This window comes from Coenobita brevimanus, chromosome 53, assembly GCF_032717465.1.
Source record: "Coenobita brevimanus isolate Jiangsu-jjx chromosome 53, ASM3271746v2, whole genome shotgun sequence".
In the NCBI taxonomy this organism is placed as follows: Eukaryota; Metazoa; Arthropoda; class Malacostraca; order Decapoda; family Coenobitidae; genus Coenobita; species Coenobita brevimanus.
This window is the reverse complement of record NC_137006.1, coordinates 44,279,246-44,301,096: the sequence shown is the minus strand read 5'-3', so window position 1 is coordinate 44,301,096 and position 21,851 is coordinate 44,279,246. Positions and strand designations below refer to the sequence as shown.

At 39.7% G+C, this 21,851-nt stretch overlaps 1 protein-coding gene across 1 annotated transcript; it reads right to left on the bottom strand.

Moving 5' to 3' along the window:
- Positions 1 to 13,911: 13,911 nt before the first annotated feature.
- On the bottom strand, positions 13,912 to 19,577 carry LOC145400828 (uncharacterized). Its single transcript, XM_080273264.1, has 7 exons — positions 19,513 to 19,577; positions 18,863 to 19,033; positions 18,162 to 18,259; positions 17,102 to 17,289; positions 15,787 to 16,195; positions 15,181 to 15,348; positions 13,912 to 14,950 (listed from the first exon to the last, which is right to left on the bottom strand). The coding sequence occupies exons 2-7, from the start codon at positions 19,020 to 19,022 to the stop codon at positions 14,762 to 14,764; spliced, it is 1,212 nt and encodes a 403-aa protein (XP_080129390.1). The 5' UTR covers positions 19,023 to 19,033; positions 19,513 to 19,577; the 3' UTR covers positions 13,912 to 14,761.
- Positions 19,578 to 21,851: the final 2,274 nt, after the last annotated feature.

Here is a 21,851-nt window from a genome sequence, read left to right as displayed (position 1 = left end):
AGCAGTATAATAGTCTTGGTGAAGTGTTGCATATGGTGGTACACTTATTATGACAACACATTGAAAATACTAATACGTCCTTTCACCTGTATTATCACTAGAATCATTCTGGTTTAATTTTTTTTCATCCCCTGCAGTAAAACGACTACACGTGAAGTGATTGTGGCGCTGCTTCGGAAGTTCAAAGTGGTGGACAATCCTCAGAAGTTTGCATTGTATGAGAAGACGTACGACACTGCACAGTCTGTCAAAGGTGTGTGTGTGTGTGTGTGTGTGTGTGTGTGTGTGTCTTCTCTTGTCAAATATTCATTGCTGTTTCCTTTCTTCCATGCATCCTTCCTCCCTCCCATCCCTCCCTTCCTTCCTCCCTCCCTTCCTTCCTCCCTCCCTCCCTCCCTTCCTTCCATCCATCCATCCTTGTTCTCATCTGTTTCTCCTCTCCTTCCCTACTTTTCCTTGCTGCAGTATTTTATCTTTAGCTGTAATGGATTAGCACTCACGTAATGCCATCAGTCATTTATTTGTCACAGAAGAGGAACAGAAGCACTGGATTGTCCTTCTCTTTTGAGTGATAATCTTTATGAAATCAGATACTTTTGCCACATTCTTATGCACCTGTGAAGCCTGTGGCACATTTTCTTTACCAGTGTATGTTCATTTTCTTGTTTATGTTGTTTCGGGGAATTGCCAGTATTAAAAGCTGTAAAAACATAATAAAACACTAATGCAAGCGTAATATGCAAGTCAAAGCACACAAGAGTTAACTGTTTCTCCTATTCCCTCATGTATGCAGCAGGTCAACTCTGGAACTGTCATCCTCTGTCTGTATTTCCTACTGCCTATGACCTCCTGTCTTTCAGATGCTTTGTGTCCTGGCATCTCGAAATGAACAGATCTTGAATTTGGCTCTTGGTTAACTTGTTTTTCTTTTCTTTCCTTTTTTCTTTTGTTTTTTTGAGGGAACAATTTGTGGGCTTCTGGCCTTTGGTTCCTTCTTCCTTGCATTAAGGAAAAAAAAAAAAAAAAAAATGATAACTTGAAGACTATTGTATCATAGCTTAACCAGTAGTCAGGAAGAGACAGTGTGGATGGTATTGCCTGTGTGTGTGAGAGAACAATGACGAGATGGAGTATTGTATGGTAATGATGATGATGATACCAATGACGTTATGATGATGATGATGATGATGATAGGCACAGTGTTAATGATGATGTTGGAGGTGAAGACAACAGCAGTGATGATGACAGAAGCGATGATGATGATGATGGGCAGTGTTGATGATGTTGGATATGAAGTCAACAGCAGTGGTAATGACCGAAAAATGATGATGATGATGATGATGAAGACAGCAGCAGTAGTAATAAAAACAATTATAATGATGATGATGTTAATGGTACCGATAGATAATATTGATACTGATGAAAACTATAGCCAAGGATTATAAAAACAACGACGATGAACACACACATACTTTTCTAGCCAAGTTACGTCGGTTGGGAGACTCAGAATGCCCGTTGGTGCTGGCCCTCAACTGGAGCGCTAGTGGACTGACCAACAAGCGCCTTGTCTTGCAGGAAAATGACACCGCTGATATACAGGTGAGGTGGGGTGGGGGGCGGATGTTTATAAAGCCACAATTTCAAGCCCACATCATGTATAGAATTGCATGGAGATTTAAAACTGGTATGGTGTGAGGATTTGAATTTTGAACAGTTTGAAGTCATAGTTTGAAGATGTAAATTTTGAACAGTTTGAAGATTTGAAATTTGAGTAGTTTTAAGTTGTAGTTTGAAGATTTGAATTTTGACTATTTTGAGGATTTGACTTTAATACAGACTAAGGATTTGATTCATTAATAATATGAATTTGAAACACCAGTACCATAGTGTGAGGATTTATGCAAACATGGTGAAATGGAGTGAGAGGCTCTTGAGAGATCACTTAAAGGACAAGAAAATGGCTGATGGGAGAGTTTGATAGTATAGGGGTGAGATCTGGATATTTAGTGATGGAGAACTTTCTAAACTGGTCTTGTTATTGTTCTTGCTTAACTTCAATCTATCTGGTGTAAGTTGTAAGCTGTAAATGGTTGAAAGTGTAAGCAGAATGGATGATATAAGCACTAGAGAATTTATGAATATTTTGGAATGAGAGAGGAGGTGATGTGTGTGAGGTGTGGATTGACAGAATGGGTAAAGAGAATTGCCTTGAGATTCCCCCTTCTCTCTCTCTCTCTCTCTAATCCAACACTGTATTCAGCGTCTTTCTCTCACAGGTTAATATTTCTCCTTTTTCAGTGGGAGGCGTTCAGTTTGCCAGAGCTAAGTAATTTCCTTCGTATTCTTGACCGAGAGGAGGAGGAGTACCGCTGCCAGATACAGGATAAGTATGCCCTGCTGAGGAGAAGGATCGGCAACACGCTCATGCAGATACGACAAGAGGGCAAGGAGTAGGATGAGGGAGGGAGGGAGAGAGGGAGAAGAAGAAGAAAAGATGAGAGAGGGCAAGGAGGAGGGTGAAGGAGGGGAGGGAGGGAGGGAGGGAGAAGAAGGAGAAAAGATGAGAGAGAGAAGGCAAGGAGTAGGGTGGGAGAGGGGAGAGAGGAACTGGTATTGGAAGAAGAGATAGGAAGAAGATGGAGAAGAAAAGGAGAGGGGAAACAGAAGAGGCTGAGAAAGAAGGGAGAGAAGTAAAAAAGAAACAGTAAAAAAATAAATATAACACGAGAGAAAGAGAGAGAGGGAGAAGAGAGAGAGAGAGTTCCCAAATCTCCCTCGGTATCGTGTATTATGCAAGTAAAATGACCAAAAATATAGTAATAATCGTAACAAGACAATCCTCATAATCACAAAGCCAGACACGTAACTATTTTTCCATTACGCCTAAGCTCGTATTCTTGTTCAATAAGAAAATCCCCTGGTACCTTTTCCCTAGTGATTTATTTTTGGATATGGCTGGCTAATATCCTCTTGTATGTTACTTATGCAGAGTATGGCGATGCTGGATGGATTTATGCAACACAGAAGAGGACAGTAAGGTCTAATATATGAAATAAGTTTCTTAGGAAAAGGTGTTAGGAACATTAATACCTGATCTTAAGTAATTTCCTGTGAGTAGCTACAAAGAACATTAGGAGAGAGAGAGAGAGAGAGACAGACAGACAGACAGAGACAAAGAATGAGAGAAATTGTGTACAGTAAGTTCTTATTTCATGTTTTATTTATTTATTTTTTTTCAATTAAATCTGTTGTACCTTCAGGAACAATTGTCTTTTTAAATCTGATAGCTGCGTGTAATGCTGATGGACTGGTTCCCTTAGTTAACAGTATGATGCAAAAGTTGTGGAATTTGGGAAACGATGATTTACAACATGAGGTAGTACTCGTGTCAGTTAAGGCAGCTCCCCAACACCTCTTGCTAAGTGATTTATTTTGTGTATTATCCCTCTACTGCCCTCTTTTATGTTATTTAATTCTCCTGTTGTGTTATTTAATTTATTCTGATATTGCCGTACCCTGCAGAGGTAAGGCACAGAATGATACTAACCAGCCAAATCCAAAAATAAATCATTTAGGAAGTGGTGTTAGGGAGCTTCCTTAATCGACAAAAACAAAATTGACGCTGCAGTATTGCAATAGATTTAATACCCTTGTAAAATACTCATTGATGTGTGTAAGGCATAATATTTGAAGTTTTGAGTGATGTTATACTGATGGTCCCTGAGGCTGAGTGGGAATTGTTATGATCTGGTGATAGCGGTGGTAATGATGATGATGATGATGATGATGACTGTGGTAGCAATAATGTTTGTGAGGGTAATGATAATGATGCTGGTGGTAATGATGATGATGATGATGTTAATGATGATGGTAATACTGATTGTGGTAGTATTGGTGATGATGATGATGGTGGTGGTGGTGGTAAGTGTGATAGTGATGATGGTAGTAGTGGTAATGATGATGATGATAGCTGGTAGGAATACTGATTGTGTTAGTAATAGTGATTATTTCAGTGTTGATGAATGCTGACCATATCCTGCTCCTCCTCCTCCTCATCATCATCATCATCACTTCACGACAATCCTAAAAAATTGCATAATCATCAGCCATCATCCTAACCTAATTTCCCAGTCTATCAAAGGAATAAGTAGGACACAAGAATATGATAAGGAAGCACTGGAGTACGAGAAGCAGTTGTTAGATCGGCCATATTGTTTTTACTCAGATTTGGCCTAGATTATTGCCCTTTTGCAGATTATTTCACATAGCTCAGAGGCAGAATAAGACAATCCTGTGGCCGTACATCCTTTCCTTGGCACTTCTTCGTGACTAGCATCGTATTTTAACTTATGATCTGGTGTTTTTTAGGCCTTAGAGAAGAAAGGGTGTAGTGAATGGGGCTATACATCCATACACCCATCATTCGGTCCTTCAGATTGGTGTAATATTGTTAACAGTCCAGCCAGTTGTTGTAAATTTTCGTGCTGCTTCTAGACAACGATATTTCAGTTTTAGAAAAGATCATTTGCACTGAAGAGGTTAGTGAAGAGAGTGCAAGAAGAGATGGGAAGTAGGGGAAGAAGACAAGAGAGGAGGGAAGGAAGAGGATGAGAGGAAAGAGAAAGAAAAGAGGGGGGAAAAGGAAGAGGGTGGGAGGAAAGAACAAAATCAGGAGGAAAGGGAGAGATTTAGAGGAAAGAAGAAGAATATTAGGAGGAAAGGAAGAGGTTGAGAGGAAAGAAGAAAAGTAGGAGAAAAGGAATAGATAATGGAGGAAGAGATGAGAGGAAGATGAAGAAGAAAAAGGAGAGGGAAAGGAAAGATGGGAGGAAAGAAGAAGAAAAGTAGAAGAAAAGGAATAGATAGTGGAAGAAGAAATGGAAAGAAAATGAAGAGGAAAGGAGGGGGAGGGGAAAGGAAGAGGTTGAGAGGAAAAAAGAATTGGAGAAGAGGAATCGAGAGTGGAAGAAGAGACTGGAAGAATATGAAGAAGAAGAGAGAGGGAGGAAAAGGAAGAGGCTGAGAAAGAAGACAGTTTACATTAAGCGGTGTGAACGAAGAAGAGAATTTCAATCAGATATACCGAATGTCATAATAATAGTGATATAACTCCCTTCAGTGTTAGGCCATCGTTTAAATTTAATCTGGCTACAACTGCTGGATTTATTTTTTACCAAGTTTAGGATGGTACTTTATGAAGGAAGGGGAAGGTGTGTTAGGGTCCACTTTTAAATATTCTGTTGATTTTTAAGGTCATTTTGGCGTCAGTGTTGCGTAAAGCCATCTGTAAATTTTTTCCTTTCAGTTGTGCATTTGTAAGTAGCGTTGGCATTTTTTTTTCTGTTATTTCTCTCTCTCTCTCTCTCTCTCTGTTTTGTCTTCCCTCCCACACATGCACATATACACACACACTATGTATACTAAACGGAAACTGTGGTCCAGATACATTTAACATTTCCTGTAAAATCTGTCTCATTTTGAACTGCCACTTGTTTGTCTTACATATATATTCTTTGGTAATGTATAGTGAGAGATATTAAATTTTGAGGCTTCCCTATTCAACTCAGATGGTAATTCTAACTGCCATTGCTTTTATATAGACTGTAGTGAGTTTGAGTGAGGACATAGGCTTGATATTATTGACCCTTCTGCAAGTCATGTACACACAATCACACCATCTAAAAAGCATTACATGGAAGGAGGGTGGTAATATCCTAAATGATGTCGCATGATTATTATTTTATTATTACTGTATTTTATTATTCAGACGTGGATATGATAATGATATTGATGAGTATGTCAGGAGCGAGAGATGATGATTATTATTTTATTATCACTGTATTTTTATTATTCAAATGTGCATATGATGAGGAGGTTGATGAGTATGTGTCAGGAGCAAGAGATGTCTCCTCATGAAGGAAGGTTTACTGTGTTGGGTGGAGGTATCAGGCATTTTCCAGTAGCCACCATCCATTAAGCCTTACTGTTCTGTTGTGTGCACCATAATTTGTTGATAGTGTGTACGTCATATTTCCAGTGTGTTGTCTCTTAGGGTGAGGTGTACACATGTAAGTCTCACACTCATTCAGTCCTCTCCTCATGCTTACTTGTTGTTAGTGTGTACGTCTTATTTCCAGTGTGTTGTCTCTTAGGGTGAGATGCACACTTGTAAGCATCACACTCATTCAGCCTACTCCTTATGCTAACTGACTGGATATGTTGATAGAGGAAGTAATGTAGTATCAGTGAGTCTCTGCATTTACTCTGACTTAAACCCTGCCCTGTATTGCCTGTCTGTCCTTCACTTTGTACATCAAAGCTCGTATTCTTCTCGGTTAAGAAAGCTCCCTAGTACCTTTCCCTTACTGATTTATTATCGGATACAGCTTTCTAATATCCTTTTGTATGCTACTTATGCAGAGTAGGGTGTTGTTGGAATAATTTAGTTGATGTAGGAAAAGATAGCAAGGCATACCCAGGTAATTAGCCAAATAAATCACTTAGGAAGAGGTGTTAGGGAGCCTCCTCAACCACCACCAAAAATACGTGCCTAAGACTCCTTTATTTTGTCCCTTATTGAGTGGGTTGGAAAAGAAACAGAGTGTCCAGGGAATTAGCCACTGTTTTAAGATCGGAGAGAATTATGCGCATCACCAACAGTTTATGGTAACGATATATCCTAGTTCATTTGACTAACAGCGTACGGCCAGTGCTTTGTATGTGATTTTTGCCTCTCTTGTCTTTTAGGGGGTGGAATTTTAGGTCATTGTCATTATCATCATCATCATCATCATCAACATCATCATCATCATCAAGAGAAGATAGGACCGTGGGAGACTGGAATACTGGAAGGTTGGCATAATGGAAGGTGGGAGTACTAGAAGGTTGTAATAAAGGAATTTTACCATACTTGAGGACTCAGGCTGGTATTTTCATCATGTAAGGAAGCACCCTAGCACCTCTTCCCTAGTGATTTATTTTTGGATGTGGCTGAGTACCATCCTTTTGTACATTATGCAGAGTATGGCGATGTTTGAATGATTTATGTAACAGAATAGTACAGTAAAGGGCAATAAACAAGATAAATCACGAAAGAGAAGGTGTTAGGGAGCTTCCGTAACTGCTGAGAGTACCGGCCTCTGTGTATATCTCATCGTGTTTACTCTTGCTAGTGAGAAGCCAAAGAGAACGTTATATTTATTGCCGTGTCACCCTGTTCTTCGCTTCTTATTCCGTGTTTGTGTCGTGTCTTTGCCGAGGTTAGGGAAATGTGAAGGTTTTGTTGCTACCTCCTTCAGCACATTCATCTGTCTATCTATTGCCAGACGCCTTAATCCCGTAAAGGGTGGCCACAAACAAATCGCCTCCATGTTGCCCTGTCCCTCGCCATTTCACTGCCCTGTTCCCAGCTCACATCCCCCTCTCATATATGTTTCCACACCACATTAACATTTTTTTTTATTAAGTGTACAATTGCTGCTGTCAGATAATTTAGGAGAGTTTTTGAAACCCATCTTTTACTAGTGGGCTGTCCTAAGAATAAATGGATCTGGAAATAGGAAGAGATTCTGCTATATATAAAAAACACATTAACAGTTTTCTTCAGTGTATTTTTGTACTGTCAGATAATTTACGTCAGCTTAGAAGAGTCTTTTTTTAAACCTGTTTACTACCAGTGGGCTGTCCTAAGAATAAATGCATCTGGAAATGGCAAGAGATTATGCAATATATAAACACATCATCACTTAAAACTGGGATTATGACATGAAAAACAGGTCCTGAATTTCTGTTGGCCATTTGTGTATTTGGGAATTTGCAACAGTTGAATAAAGCCTTCACAGTTTCCTAAACCTGCCAGGATGTTTACGTTTTGTGACGTTGTATGCAGTCAGCGGAACCAGTATTGTTATTGTGCTCTGCTTTACATTCTGAAACACAGGATGAAGTACTGTATGTAGAAATATTGTATCATAAGTCCTTTTTCAATAACCGCTGATTATTTTCTCTTGTTTTAGTACAGTAACTCGTTTGTCACTTGTATCGTATCTTAACTGGTAATTATTTTCTGTTACATGTGGGATTATGGGTCTGGCTATAAATCTATCTGTCAGTCTATCGCTAGTTGTCATAATCCTGTCAGGGGTGGCCGTTTGTCTTTGAGTTAGTGGTTTTACAGGGAGGGGCACTAAATAAATAAATCTGTCTACAAATCAATCAGTAAATCACGCAATAACCTGTAAACCTTGGGAGAATATTTTATCTGTTTTGTTCTTGGTAATGTCGGACAATCCCACCACCAGGAAGACTGAAATTGAAGGATAAAAACACTACAGGTATCTTGATTCTTCTTCTGTTCCTCAGGAGACAACTCATCGATTTCATTATGGTTTTACATCAGTTTTACTTTCCTCTGTGACCCATCCTGAGGCCTGAGGGTTAAACTAATGCACCACCAGCTTGAGTTTTACCACAAGTTGACAGATGTATGGAAGTTTATAGGAAACATCACGTACGTCCGATGTTGTTAAAGCTGCCAGTAACGGTACCATACTTTTTTCTTATACTTTTTTTTCTTCTTCATCTTCCTCATTTTCTTCATCTTCTTCTTCTTCATTTCCCTCTTTTTCTTTGTCTTTTTTATAGCCTGTATTTGAATATTATATCTGTATATTTTGTTTGTGTCTTGTGTTGATTTTTACATCATAAGTTTTATACTCAGTGTTGTTTCTTGACTTTTATGTTATTTAAGTTAGCCTGTGTAACCCTTAACTTCAGCCAGAACAAGGTTATCATTCCCCACCAAAACCTTGAATTGTCAACCTAATTATGGCTCCAATATACTTCTAATAGACTTCCGGTAACTCTAGATAATTATCAAGGTACAGGCGGGACTTGTTATAAGAGTGGGGTTATGTTAATGGAGGACTGCTTAGACTGTGGAAACTTGTATAACGAAATGAAAAATAGGATTGTGAAGACTCATATAATGGAGTGAAAAATAGGATTGCAGAAATATGTATACTGGAGTGAAAAACAGCATTGCATAAATGTATAACAGAGTGAAAAATAGGATTGCAAAAACTCATATAATGGACTGAGAAATAGGATAGCAAAAACTAATATAATGGAGTACGTATGGGAAAACAGGGGTAGGTTAACTGCCCCTGCTCGCATCACCAAAGTTGGATCTAAATTTTCCATTCTTGTAGCACTGGTTTCTAGTACAGCTGATGCTCGTATAACCGGACCTGCTGGTATTTTGACACATAATTACCATAACATTAAAGAAACCAGCCTAGCCCCGTGCTCCTACGCTCCTCATGGGGCAACATAGGACTGGATAATGGATGGATGGACGGATAAAGAAACTACACAGCCATACTAAGGTTGGGAATTCTGGTATTTGGCTGGGGAAAATAAATAAACAAAACCTGAGATGATACTGGCTGAAGTTTTAAGATGAAGGTAAAGATGTATAAATTTGTAACTACTGTACTAACCCTTAAACTGGCCTAATTTAAGGGTGGCCGGATAATACTTGGTTATAGTCACTACTCCTGTAAGAACTCTGTATTGTAAATGTAAATGAGTATATTTTAGGTAGGGATGCCCTTACGATTAATGAAGTGGCATATTTTTTAAGCAAGTGAAGTGAGCTGAAGGAAGCACTACGACTGTCTGTGAATTTAGGCAAAAGGGTATTTATACAGGGGATCTCAGACTTACATACATACATACAGACAGACACATTCATACATACATACATTCATACACACACACACACACATACACACAATTTATCTAGGCATATTTTGTGTAAAGTCTTCTGAATTCAGGAAAAAAAATAGAATGGAAGTTAATTTTCAGTTTCATGTGTAATATTTCTTCACTTTTACAGATTATTTTACATTACAATATATATATCCATTATATCCATATGGGATTCAATACACATTTTTTTTTAAGAAGTTGTAGCATCGTTTTATGGGATTTTTGGTCAGTTATTGGTATTTTCAATGTATAATTTAAATACAGCCCTTACAAACTGAATTCTTACCTAAGTCATGGATCCTCTGTACTGTGAATAATGTAGAGGATATAAAGTCAGTGGAGGAAGCTGTACAGAGAGGCACTTGTATGGGTGAAGTACTAAGCTGTCTCTAGTGCATCATTAGAGAAGATGTCGAGCCTCTGCAGACAGTGAAATCATTGTTGGAAGTGAGGGAAAGGTTGTGACTTGTAGGTAACAGTGTATTGGCAAGATGTGATTAGATAGCACATTCGATTCTTTGGTATGATAATGTTGTTTATATACAGTCGGGTCCCCGTTTACAAGTAAGATATGTTGATGCGGGAAATCATAGAACGGATGGAAAAAAAAGGATTGCAAAACTCGTATAACGGAGTACATTCTGTGTCATTGGTTTCTTGTTTAGTGTGGATGCTCGTATAATGGGACCCACCTGCATTTTCCTTGTAACTACCAGATGATGATGTATTCCAGCTTAGAAACCTCTCCTAGTGCAGGGACTAATACAGGATCGTAAATATTTAAACACCTTTGCCTTGAGAAAACTTTCGTCTATCTATCTATCTACCGCCAGACGCCATAATCCCGTAAGGGGTGGCCATTTGACTTTGAGTTAGTCGTTTTACGAGGAGGGACACTAACCCTCCACCAACCCACTTGTTGACACGTAGGGAGCACGTATGGTTTGGTTATATGGTTACCACCCGGCGTTGTAAATGGTTTCTTGGCTTACAGGAAACCATGAGGCTTGTCACTCAATGTAAAGCCACCTGTAAAGGAAAGAAAAGCAATAAGAAGTGACAGGAAAGATGGGTAAACTAACTACAATTGTCTGGCAGTACAAGACCAAGGGCGGTATTCTTGTCCAGTTAGGAAGCTCACTAACACCACTTCTTTACTTGTTTATGTTTTATTTGGCTCCACTATTATTTTCATGTGTTAGTCATGCAATGTGTGTTGATATTAAAAAGATATAAGAAGCAAAAAAAAGAGGATATTAATGGGTAGTTTGGAAAATAAATCAGTAAGGAGACAAGACTACGATCCTGAAACATTGTTGTACTGAAGGGAGTAACAACACACAGCACCACACCTTGAGGTCGTGTTCAGTAGCTACCGTGCTTGACAAATTTCCCACAGCATTAAGTATTGGCCTCTGCATCATCACTGTCAGGCATTACTCACAGAAGTTCCAGTAGAGGGAGTGATGGGAATGAGAGAGGGATATGCAGGGACAAAGTGACCCAGAGATGAGTCTGTTGTTATCAAAAAGACAGGATGCTGGAGATAGTGAGATAGCTTTCTATCATTTTCTTATCATCCTGACCCTTTATCCCACTTAAGGATGGGATTAGGCAGGTCTATCTATCTATCTATCTATTGCCAGACGCCTCAGTCCCGTTTGGGGTGGCCACAAACAAATCGCCTCCAAGTCGCCCTGTCCCCCGCCATTTCACTGCCTGGGGGTAGGGGGGTTTTCAAGAATACTCCCCCAGTATCCCTGCTTGTCGTAAAAGGCGACTAAAAGGGTTGGCGGAGGGTTAGTGCCCCTCCCCGGAAAACAACTAACTAAAAAAACAAACAAGATTAGGCAGGTTAAGAAACATAAAAAGAAAATGTATGAAAGTGGGCGGACTATCAACAGTATGCCTGGTGAAACGGGTCACATAATCACACATCCTTCAAGCCCATGGAGTCCTGGCTGTACCTTACAAGCTTGATCAGTGCATAAGTGTAATCATAGACCATTTCATTACCTCACTAGACCCGCGTAATGATGTTAACATTGTAATGTATAATGTGTGGCATAATTTTACAAGGAATGGTCACATAGTAATTTACCTAAATCCTGTATCAAACTCCAGACACTGGCATAATCTTATCTTTTATACCAGATACCTGGAAGGTTTATGTCCTGAGTGTAGATAAGTATTGCTGAAGGAAGACCAAGCAAACCTTTACACTCCAAACACATCATTGTTTCTTGTCAAAAATACCCTGCCCTGTTAGGGCTGCCAATGAACCATAGGTTTAAATTTATGTTTATCTTTGTTTAGATCTGTTAGTAGGTACAGTAATATATTGGAAATGTTGCAGGCATGGATCTGTTATTTTACTGTATAATTTTGGTAGGAAATATGAAAAATACTGAAAACTTATCAAATGTTCAAAGGTTCCTGCAGGAGTGTAATCCATGTTGGGAAGACTCATGATAACCATAATGGAGGCAGGAGTTTAAGGTGTCTTGGTAAATATGTTGATGATACACAATGATGCTGGAGGAATGGAACTATATATCCATGCTAGTTTGTCATCTACATAACCAAAGTAGAGAGTCAGCTTATTAGATTTTAGCACATATACAGTATAGAGCTTTAGGTAAAAAAAATGTAGAGAAGGATATGAATACTAAACAGAGTAGCACAAAACTAGTAACCAACAAATTTTATTCTTATAACCTTATCAGGTATCCAAACTTAAAAATCAACAACATGTATAATCATAGGACTAAGGCATAAAAACTATTGTGACAGATAAACCATGTAATTTAGTGTGATAGTTTTGATAGCCATATTTCTACTAGTATGACCTCAGTGTAAATAGTTCGCAGCCTGTACATACCCCGACATCACACATACACACACACACACTGTCATGTATACATAAACCTTCCCATCAGACATACACTCATTGGCGCTAGTGTGAATGAACCCACCGTCATGTCAGAAACCTACGGAAGTATTATCATCAGCTCTTCAGTGTTTGTTTCCAGCACAGGCACTTCTCACTTCCTTGGTAATTTTCTGATGAATTAACCCCAATTCTTGAAGTTGCTTATGACTGACTAAAGTTGTTTTGAAAAGTTTACATTATCATCATTTTTGGCCCTCAAACACCACCCTAAAGCATTTTCATTTATCTTCAGCCTGAGGACATCTTTGCAAGCTGAGTAAGATGACTGGTACTATCTTGGTTATAATTCAAAATAGTTGTTCTCAGGATGGGTGAGTTAAGAAAGCTATACCACTGAATGTTTCCCTGACATTAAGTGAGATGTGCCTGTAATTATGCCATACTTTGATTATATTGGTTGAAGTTAAGGACCAGTCAGTCAGTCAACCTTTCTTTACCTGACAGTCACCCAGAAGGCATCAAGGTGACACTGGAACATAAATTACAGTACAGTATCTGAGTATCATACAAAACACCTGCATTTTACCTATTGGCTGAAAACTAAACGAGGCTATTGTATTATTACCACTAGAGTTCAAACAAATTACCTGTACTTGTTTACCAATTTGCCAGTGTGTATTTCCAAAGGTTCTGGAGGCTATGTATCTTTCCTGCATTTTTTTGGACTTGGTTCGTATGACAGAATGTGCAATACCACCTCAGATGTGCATTTTTACCCTTAATTTTAAGTTAAGTCATTGGTTGCATAGGATAAAACAGCCACTTTTTGTACTAGGACTCTTAGTATTATTTTTATTATCATTGTTACTATTATTATTATTTTTGTCCCAGTAGGATAGCTAGTGAACCTAGTCATATAACCGAGAAGAGAATCTGTCTGAATGTACCATGATGATGCAGAATGTTTATAGTTGTACATTTTGCTCAAGTGTATCATAGTGACAAAGGCTGTATAAAATAGTATGTTTCTTTTGCAGTCAGTGTGTTTAATTACCCAAGGCAAGAAGGAGTGGAGGAGTGCTGGAGGGAAGGTTGCTAAGAGTGGCAAGAGAAAATGCTGTACTGGCAGACTACAACAGACACAGTTTGGAGCAATTTTCATCATAGACCTTAGATGACATCAGGGACATGGAATCTGGTAAAAAAACACTGGTTAATTAAAAAACAAAAAAAGCAAAGGATTTCTTTATTTACAATGAAACTTCTTATTAAATATAACTGCAAGAGCTTAAACACTGTGACAAATTTTGGATCTTTTTTTTTACCCCCCCACTCAGGCACACCATTAACCACTGATTCAATTTCTAAACAGAATAAGTATTGGTATAGATGATGGTTAAGAAAGATGGGGAAGTCTTGTAATTATGACACAGAGTGAAGCACTACATGATGGAAGGCTGCATCGAGGGAACAGTAAAGTCAGAGAGACATAATGGTGTCTTGTCATTATCTATCTATCTATCAAAATCCTGATGCCAAATCTTGCAAGGGATGGCCATGATAAAGGGATTTAGGTACCATACTGCACTTCTAATCATCCCAACCCAAGTTTCCATCCCATGAGATGGGATGGGGTTTGGAAAAAAAACACATGACTGCTATGATGTAATTTGTCCACCTCAAATTGGCAGAGGTTTTCATCTTTTTGCATAATACAGAATTTTCCATAAATCAAGAACATCCATCCGTTCTGTACCATTTGTTTGTGAACAACAGAACACTTGGGTTATTCTCTTGCTGAACCTCAGCATTCAAGAGAGATGGCAATTTTAGACCTAGTTTAGTTAGAGAGATGCTTTGACCCTGACCACTGACCTCACACAGCTAGGCAACATACAGATACATAATACAAAAGTAGTGTATATAAAAAGACTTACCAATAATGAGGCATGACCGCTGCACTACTTTAGGGAGTCTACTTACACCCATTCCCCCATGCTTCGAACACGTGCACTTAACACCCACTTATATTTTGCCCATTTTCCTTAAGAATTTCTAATTTTTAGGTCAAAGGTGGCCACAGTGTTTCTGCATTTTTCACTTTGTCTGCTTGCCAACCTTCTGCTTCTCCCGGTAGCGCTTGACAAACCTGAGAGATGACTTGTTCTTGATGCCGTACTGGAGGAGCTTGGCATTGTCATCTGTTAGTCGTTCACCCTCGAAGCTCAGCCAGTTGTTCTTCCACACGTACTTCCAGCTGATACGCTTCTTGATCCCTCGGCGGCTCTGTGGTGAGATGAGGAGAAGTAGATAGATATTCCTTTTTTAATAATCGTTTCAGTGTACCATATTTGTCATCCCCCTCTTTGCTGCCCTCTGCCACTCCAGTAATCCCTTTGGCTCCCAGTGACTGTGTTCCCCTGAATACTGGGGCTGGCTGCTAAGTGGTTAGTTAGTTGAGAGGGAATAAAAATACAGGTACCAGTTTTTACATCTGAACACAATTGGCTACTAACCAAAACACGACCAACATGATGGCGTAGGTTGTGCTTGAGCTGATGCACTGTGGCCTCCCGGGGCACCACCACCTCCCACGCCCTCTCCCCACCCCCCTCACCATCACCCTCGCGCTCCACATACACCCGCATGGCACGTCCATGTTCAAGTTCTATCAGAGCACTAACCTGCAAGAACAGAAAGGCTCAGGAGTCTTACTAATAAATGGGTGAGGAGGGTCAAGCTTAAAGGTACTAGTTGGATGGCTAACATAACTCTGGGAGGCACTGGCATGACAGTGAAGAGTGGTTACAAGCTTAGTAACTAGCCATCACTCTTATGCAGAAAACATTCAACCATAAGTAAACCAAGCCACGCATTTGCACTTCATAACTAGGTACTACAGAGTTAATCCAGCGGCTATCAAGTTAACAAAAAAGTGCCAAACCCCAGTCAGATTTAACTGAATATAATGCATCAAAATAGTGAAGATGTTAAGTAAGGACTGATTTACATGTAATGATATGTTGTAAAAGGGAGGAAGGAGGGTCACTAGTGAGTAAGGGCAAATATAGGGAGGACCTTATGTCTGGGCACAGCATCAGACAACACACAGTTTGACTCGCCTCCTCTGGGGTGATCTGTGGGTGGAGGTCCGACAGCAAGGGGTCTGCCTGTATAATCCTCCCAAGTGCCTCTTGAAAAAACACCTTAAGCTCTGCGTGTGACAGTGACTTGGGGCCTTCGCAGGTGTCCTCCGTTTCTGGTTCATCTGGGTTGTTTGGTTTACAAGATGGTGCGTTTGGTTCTTCTTGACTACTCCCCACGTCTGTTTCCTTTTGTCTTTCATCAGATTGTGTGTCTGGTTTAGGGATTTCTTTCTCTTCTTTGGCATCTGTTTTGTCTGCCATGCTTGTACTCACTTGAGTTTCCTTTGCTTTATGTTTGTTTGCATCTAGATCCTCACTTGAGTTGTCCATCATCTTAGTTTTACACATATAATTGGAATTTTTCTTATTCACGGATGATCCTACTTTTTTTTGAAGGAAGTGTCATAGAATTTTCTGTGCTGTACAAATATTCCTCACCTAATGTTCCTTCATATCAAAAGCTTAGTGGAAAATGAACACCTATTTTTGCCTAAGGCTACACAAGACTGATGCATTATGAAATCACAGGTTAGTGTTTTCATTAGATTATGGCTCTTTATATGAACCAGAATATATATCTCATACAGATGTGTCACCAACCACTTTAATTTACGTATTTCTGCGCAGATTAAAACAAGACAATGTTATTATGCCAATGGAAACATCAGCAGTCAGGCCTATGTCTCTGCAGATTTCCACAAAGCTATTTACTTTGTCACACACTACAAGTCCTGCACTGAAATCATTTAAGTCTGACGAATCACTGGTATTTAGTGCTTTTTAAAAGCTGGCCTCATTCACTGGATCTGAAATGTAAAAAATAGAACCAATTATGAGATATGTTTAGTTCCCTGAATCTGGTGATTTTTTTTTTTTTAGCATATTTTTGCTACTTACAATTTTCTTCAGCTTATGCAATGCCTCTCACATTGAAGTAATTGATCGTTGTTCTATCTAACCCCTGCAGTTTAATAAATCTCCCCAGAGTTTTACAAAATTGTCTGGTGATGGCAATACTAATAAAATTACATCATTTGGCTGAAGAAAATTAATTACATTTTGTCAGCACACATTCTAAACTCAAGTGAAAGCTGCCTCAACCTCCTACTCATCCTCCATCCCTCCTAACCACCCAACTTCTTCCTCAACCTTACCTCCATCCAACTTCCCCTCCCCCTCATCCCCAGTCTTAATATTCATCCTCATTCTCATCATCTGCAACCTCACTTTCACCATAACTTTCATTCAACACCAATTTCATCCTTATTTTCACTCTCACCCTCATCCTAACCTGATCTTCTGCACCTCACCCTGACTCTCCACCATTTGTGCTGTTGGTGGCTGGCCCTTGAGCAGAACACGCCTTCCCGGGTCATCCTTGAGGCCCAGCTCGAGTCGGTCCACAGTCCATCCCACCTCAGGCTCACGTGATGCCCACAGGTACAGGGTCCCAGACTGTTTTGACCCGTATACTGGCACCTGACATAGGCAAAATAGGTATTACATTATTTTTATTGTTGTTGCTGCCAGTATCACAATCATGCTCATTACTGCATTCATCTTGTACATCTTTATCATCATGACTATCATCCTCACTGTCATCACCATTATTTTCATCATTATTATCATCATCATCATCATCATTATCCATGCTGTCACCTTCAGCTCAAAAAGTTTCCCCATGAACAGATAAAACCACTGGCAATGCTAGTACTAGAGTTGAAAAGATGTTGATGTACTTTAAGGAGAGGGTTAACAAAGACAGTCAAAACTTCAGGATAAACTCCTTGAATCACATAACATCTTTTTTCGTTGCCTGGGGTGCTGCCAAAGACTTTAACTCCTTCACTACAATGAGAGAGTGGGGAGATGTGAGCTGGGACCAGGGCAGTGAAAGGGCAGGGGACAGGGCAACATGGAGGCGATTTGTCTGTGGCCACCCCTTATGGAATTAAGGCATCTGGCAATAGACAGATAGATAGACTACAATGACAACTTTTTATACGCTAACATCTTCACACAATTTAATTCATCTCAGGAGAAGCTTTATAAACTGGAGGGGTATAAAACCTTCAATAACCCCATCTGTGCTACTGGGAACTGCGTATACCGAATAAAATCATCTGGCACTAGGAAGAACGAACTAGAAATGGGTGGCATTGTACTGAACTGGTTAACTTATGAAAAGCTTCTTGTACTGAAGGGGTAAAGCTAAAACGTGTCTCAGAAACTATTATGCTGAGATGGAAGGAATAAAATGAAAAAAAGTGAAGACACAGCTGGATTCTTGGTAAATAAAATGAAGACAGTTGGGTTCTTAGTAGACAAATCCTGGTGTGTGTGTATGGTACTTGGAACTGAGCGTGTGAGTTGGTGCAGAAATTGTTGGCGTTATCAGCCAGGTCTAGCCGTCCGTCCCTGATCGGTTCCCCCAGCAGGTACGCGATGCCTGTGGAAGAGACTTGTTGTAGGAATGATAGATACATGGATAGGGAGAGATAGATAAATGTAATGAAAGATTTATGGACAGGGAGGGAGATAAATTTACAGAAAGATGCATGGATTGGGAGAGAGAGATAAATGTACAGAAAGATGCATGGATTGGGAAAGAGAGAGAAATGTACAGAAAGATGCATGGATAGGAAGAGACAGATAAATATACTAAATGATACATGGACAGGGAACGATAGATAAATGTACAGCAAGAATGACAGATATGTGCATGGGCAGAGACACATAAATAGGCACAAAGTCTAATTATAAGTCATATATTCCATCATTCTTTTATCATATTAAGGTGTGTATTCTTGTGGGGTAAAGAAGCTCCTTAACACCTCTTTATATGTGATTTACTTGGCTTATTACCCTGTACTTTCCTCCTCTGTTAGGTAAATTCTTCTAACATCACCTCACTTTACACAGCATCCAAAAGGGCTTGCAATATCCAAAAATAAACTGCCAATGAAGAGGTGTTAGGGTACTTTCTTAACCGGCACCAATGTCAACAGGAAAATACTGAAAAATTGCCTAGTTCCATTGGCCGTTCACTGACCCCTATTCTCCCTAAGCGTGCTAAGACTCTCCCGGTAGTACTCGGACTGTTTGATGCCGTCCTGGATGCGCCCCTTGAAGTAATAGGCCGTCCCCAGCACCACCACACCCCCTATGGCTGCCGTACGAGCCAGTGTCGGCAGACTTGCTTGGAACACCATCACACTTCACCCTGAGAAATCATCATCATTACCATCGTCAAAAATATCATCATCATCATCATTAAAAATTTCATCATCATCGTCAAATGCATAACAATCACCATCGTCGAAAATATCACCATTATCATCTGCATCGCCCCAATTCTGGTGATGCATTACTTACCGGTAGCTCATTGTTGCATCTTCAAATGATTATATTCACCTCTGCAATGACATCTATCTTTGAAGGGGTTAATGAGGTTAGGTTCGCTTTATTAGAGATTACCTGGCTTAGTTATATAAGGCCATGAGAACTGCCCTGACCGTCCAAAAGAGCATATTTACAAAGATCTGTTTTGACTATGAAAGGGATGAAGGGTTGAACACTTCCCTCCCCTAAAACCTCCGCCCCAACTATACATATATATATCTACGGCAGCTTTTTGAGAGGTTTGGAATCTGGTACGCCTCTAACACCACCAATAACTGACTGAAAAGAAGGCCTACTAACCATACATTAACTTAAAACCTGCTATACTTACCCCTAAAAGGTAAATAATTGTAACAGGACTGACACACACACCACCAAACCAAAACAAAATGTCCGGATCCTGTCTCAATAGCGTGACTTTGGCTTCGGCCACATCACTCCTGCGGGGTAGTCTGTATATTGCACCCGCCCCCTTTTTTTACTGCTTATAGTCAGTTTCTTTCCATCTGACAGTATCATCCATTGAATCACCTATGGAAAAATAACCTAACGCAATGATAAGGGTTAATTTATGGCATGTATAACTTAGACAATTATTATACAAGATCTGTAAAGTGCTTTAAGAAGTGACATAGAGGAAACAAACTAGTACGCCAGTCTGACCGGTTCGAAAATGCACATGATGGTCCATATATTGCTCTCCCTTTGCAGTCCCCCCCCCTCCTCCCTCATCTTATCTCAGAGTTAACGTATCTTATATCGTGACTGTACGTTGCTGAGGAAACTGTCAATATCAGAAATATATAGATAACAATTAGGAGAATATCATGGTGTTATTTGCATCATAAATCGCCAAGGAGCAACCCAAGAGTCTCATTGAGGGGTGTTTATAAAAAATCCTAATCACTGTACTGTCTCCCTGTGTGCGAGAATTATATTCCAGTAGTTTTATTTTGCGTACTCCATCACTCTCATAGTCTCTTTAATTCAAATCTAAAATGTTTTGTTTTATAAGGGAAGGCAGAGGTATATATAAACAGTCTTAAATTTTAGTTTCTACATACGCGCCTTACTTTCAGGACGCTGGTGGGTGGGGAGGGTGATGGTGGTGGGCGGAGGGGGACCAGAAGGCCGCGCGGCATCATAGAGGGTGGGTGTGCGCTCAGTCTCCCTCCGCTAGTGTCTCTCGCGTCAACCATGATATCTCGAGTGAACTGGAAGGACACAGGTTGAAAATATTGGTGTTTAACAGGAAAAAAAGATGGCGAATATAAAGGTGGCGGTGCGGGTTCGGCCTCTAAGCCAGAAGTAAGTTGTTTTTCAAAATTAATTCGGATTCAAATAGTGATCAGAGGGAGCGAATGTCGTGTAGATTTGGTGCGTTACTGTTTGAGAAAGTTGACTGTGATTATTAGTTACGCATTATTACATTTGAAAGCTAAAGGCGAGTAATTAAGTATTGCAGTAATCTTTTAAATGATTGTTACTGGAATATGTGGTTTAAAATGAGTAGTACAGATGACGTAAGCATGAGAGAGAGAGAGAGAGAGAGAGAGAGAGAGAGAATGAAGACCTGACTTCTGAGTGTGTCTTAGGTGAAGGACGCTCCCTTAGCACCTTTTCCTAGACGCTTTATTTTGCTTATACATTTTTTTCCTAATCTCTTATATAAATCCTTGTGACATTACCATATTGCTCATAAATAACGCACAAAAGGTTATTAATTACCCACATCCAAAAAATAAGTCGCTAAGGAAGAGGTGTTAGGGAGCTTCCTTACACGAGGAGAATACGAATCTTAGAGGCGAAGATTTGGGGAGGATGAGGAGAGGAAGACCGAGAATGCGTGGAGAAAGAACTTACCCCTCTTCATTCCGATAATTCATTTTTACCTGTCATAAGTCACCGTATTCTCGTCGGTTAAATAAGCTCCCTGACACCCATTCCTAAGCGGTTTATTTTTTATTACACCTTAGTCTGCTGTTACATAAACTCTTCCACTAAAGCCATACGCTGCATAAATAGCGCGCAAAAGGATATTAACCAGCCGTATCCAAAAATAAATCGCTTAGGAAGAGGTGTTAGGGAGCTTCCATACCCGACGAGAAGGATCAAGTATATGAGGAGACCATTTTGTTCTGGCTTAGTAGGCTATATTTCTTTGTTTTTTGTCTTTTTTCTCTCTTTCTTTTATTTTCTTTATTATCGTTCTGTCTTTCAGTAATTTTCAGTTTGGTGTCCTTCCTTCACTTCATCAGTTCGTATTAGACGATGTAAATCTTTCTTGGGCAATTACCGCCTACAGTTTCCTCTTCTCCTCCCCCTTCTCCTTCTCTTCCTCCTCCTCCTCCGACTCCAGTTCCTCCTCCTCCTCTTCCTTCTCCGTCTCCGCCAACTCCAATTCTTCCTTCTCCTCCTCCTCCTCCTTCCTCCTCCTCTTCCAACTCCAATTCCTCTTCCTCCTCCTCCTCCTCTTCATCATCATCATTATTATTATTATTATTATTATTATTATTATTATTATTTTAAGGAATCAGAGGTCAAATCATATAAATAGTGAAAACTGGCGTACGAATCCGTAGAGTGTACCAGCTTTAGTGAAGAAGAGGCTGGGAATAATATCCTTTACTGTGGAGACC

Bases quoted from the DNA above. Each gene is read 5' to 3' on its own strand.
- LOC145400828 (XM_080273264.1), bottom strand. From the start codon at position 19,022: ATGGTGTTCCAAGCAAGTCTGCCGACACTGGCTCGTACGGCAGCCATA. The intron at 18,260-18,862 runs GTCAGTGAACGG...TCTCTTCCACAG, and splicing joins CACGCTTAGGGAGAATAGGG to GCATCGCGTACCTGCTGGGG. The intron at 16,196-17,101 runs GTTAGGATGAGG...CCTTCAAAAAAA, and splicing joins GGTGAGGTGCAGAAGATCAG to AGTAGGATCATCCGTGAATA.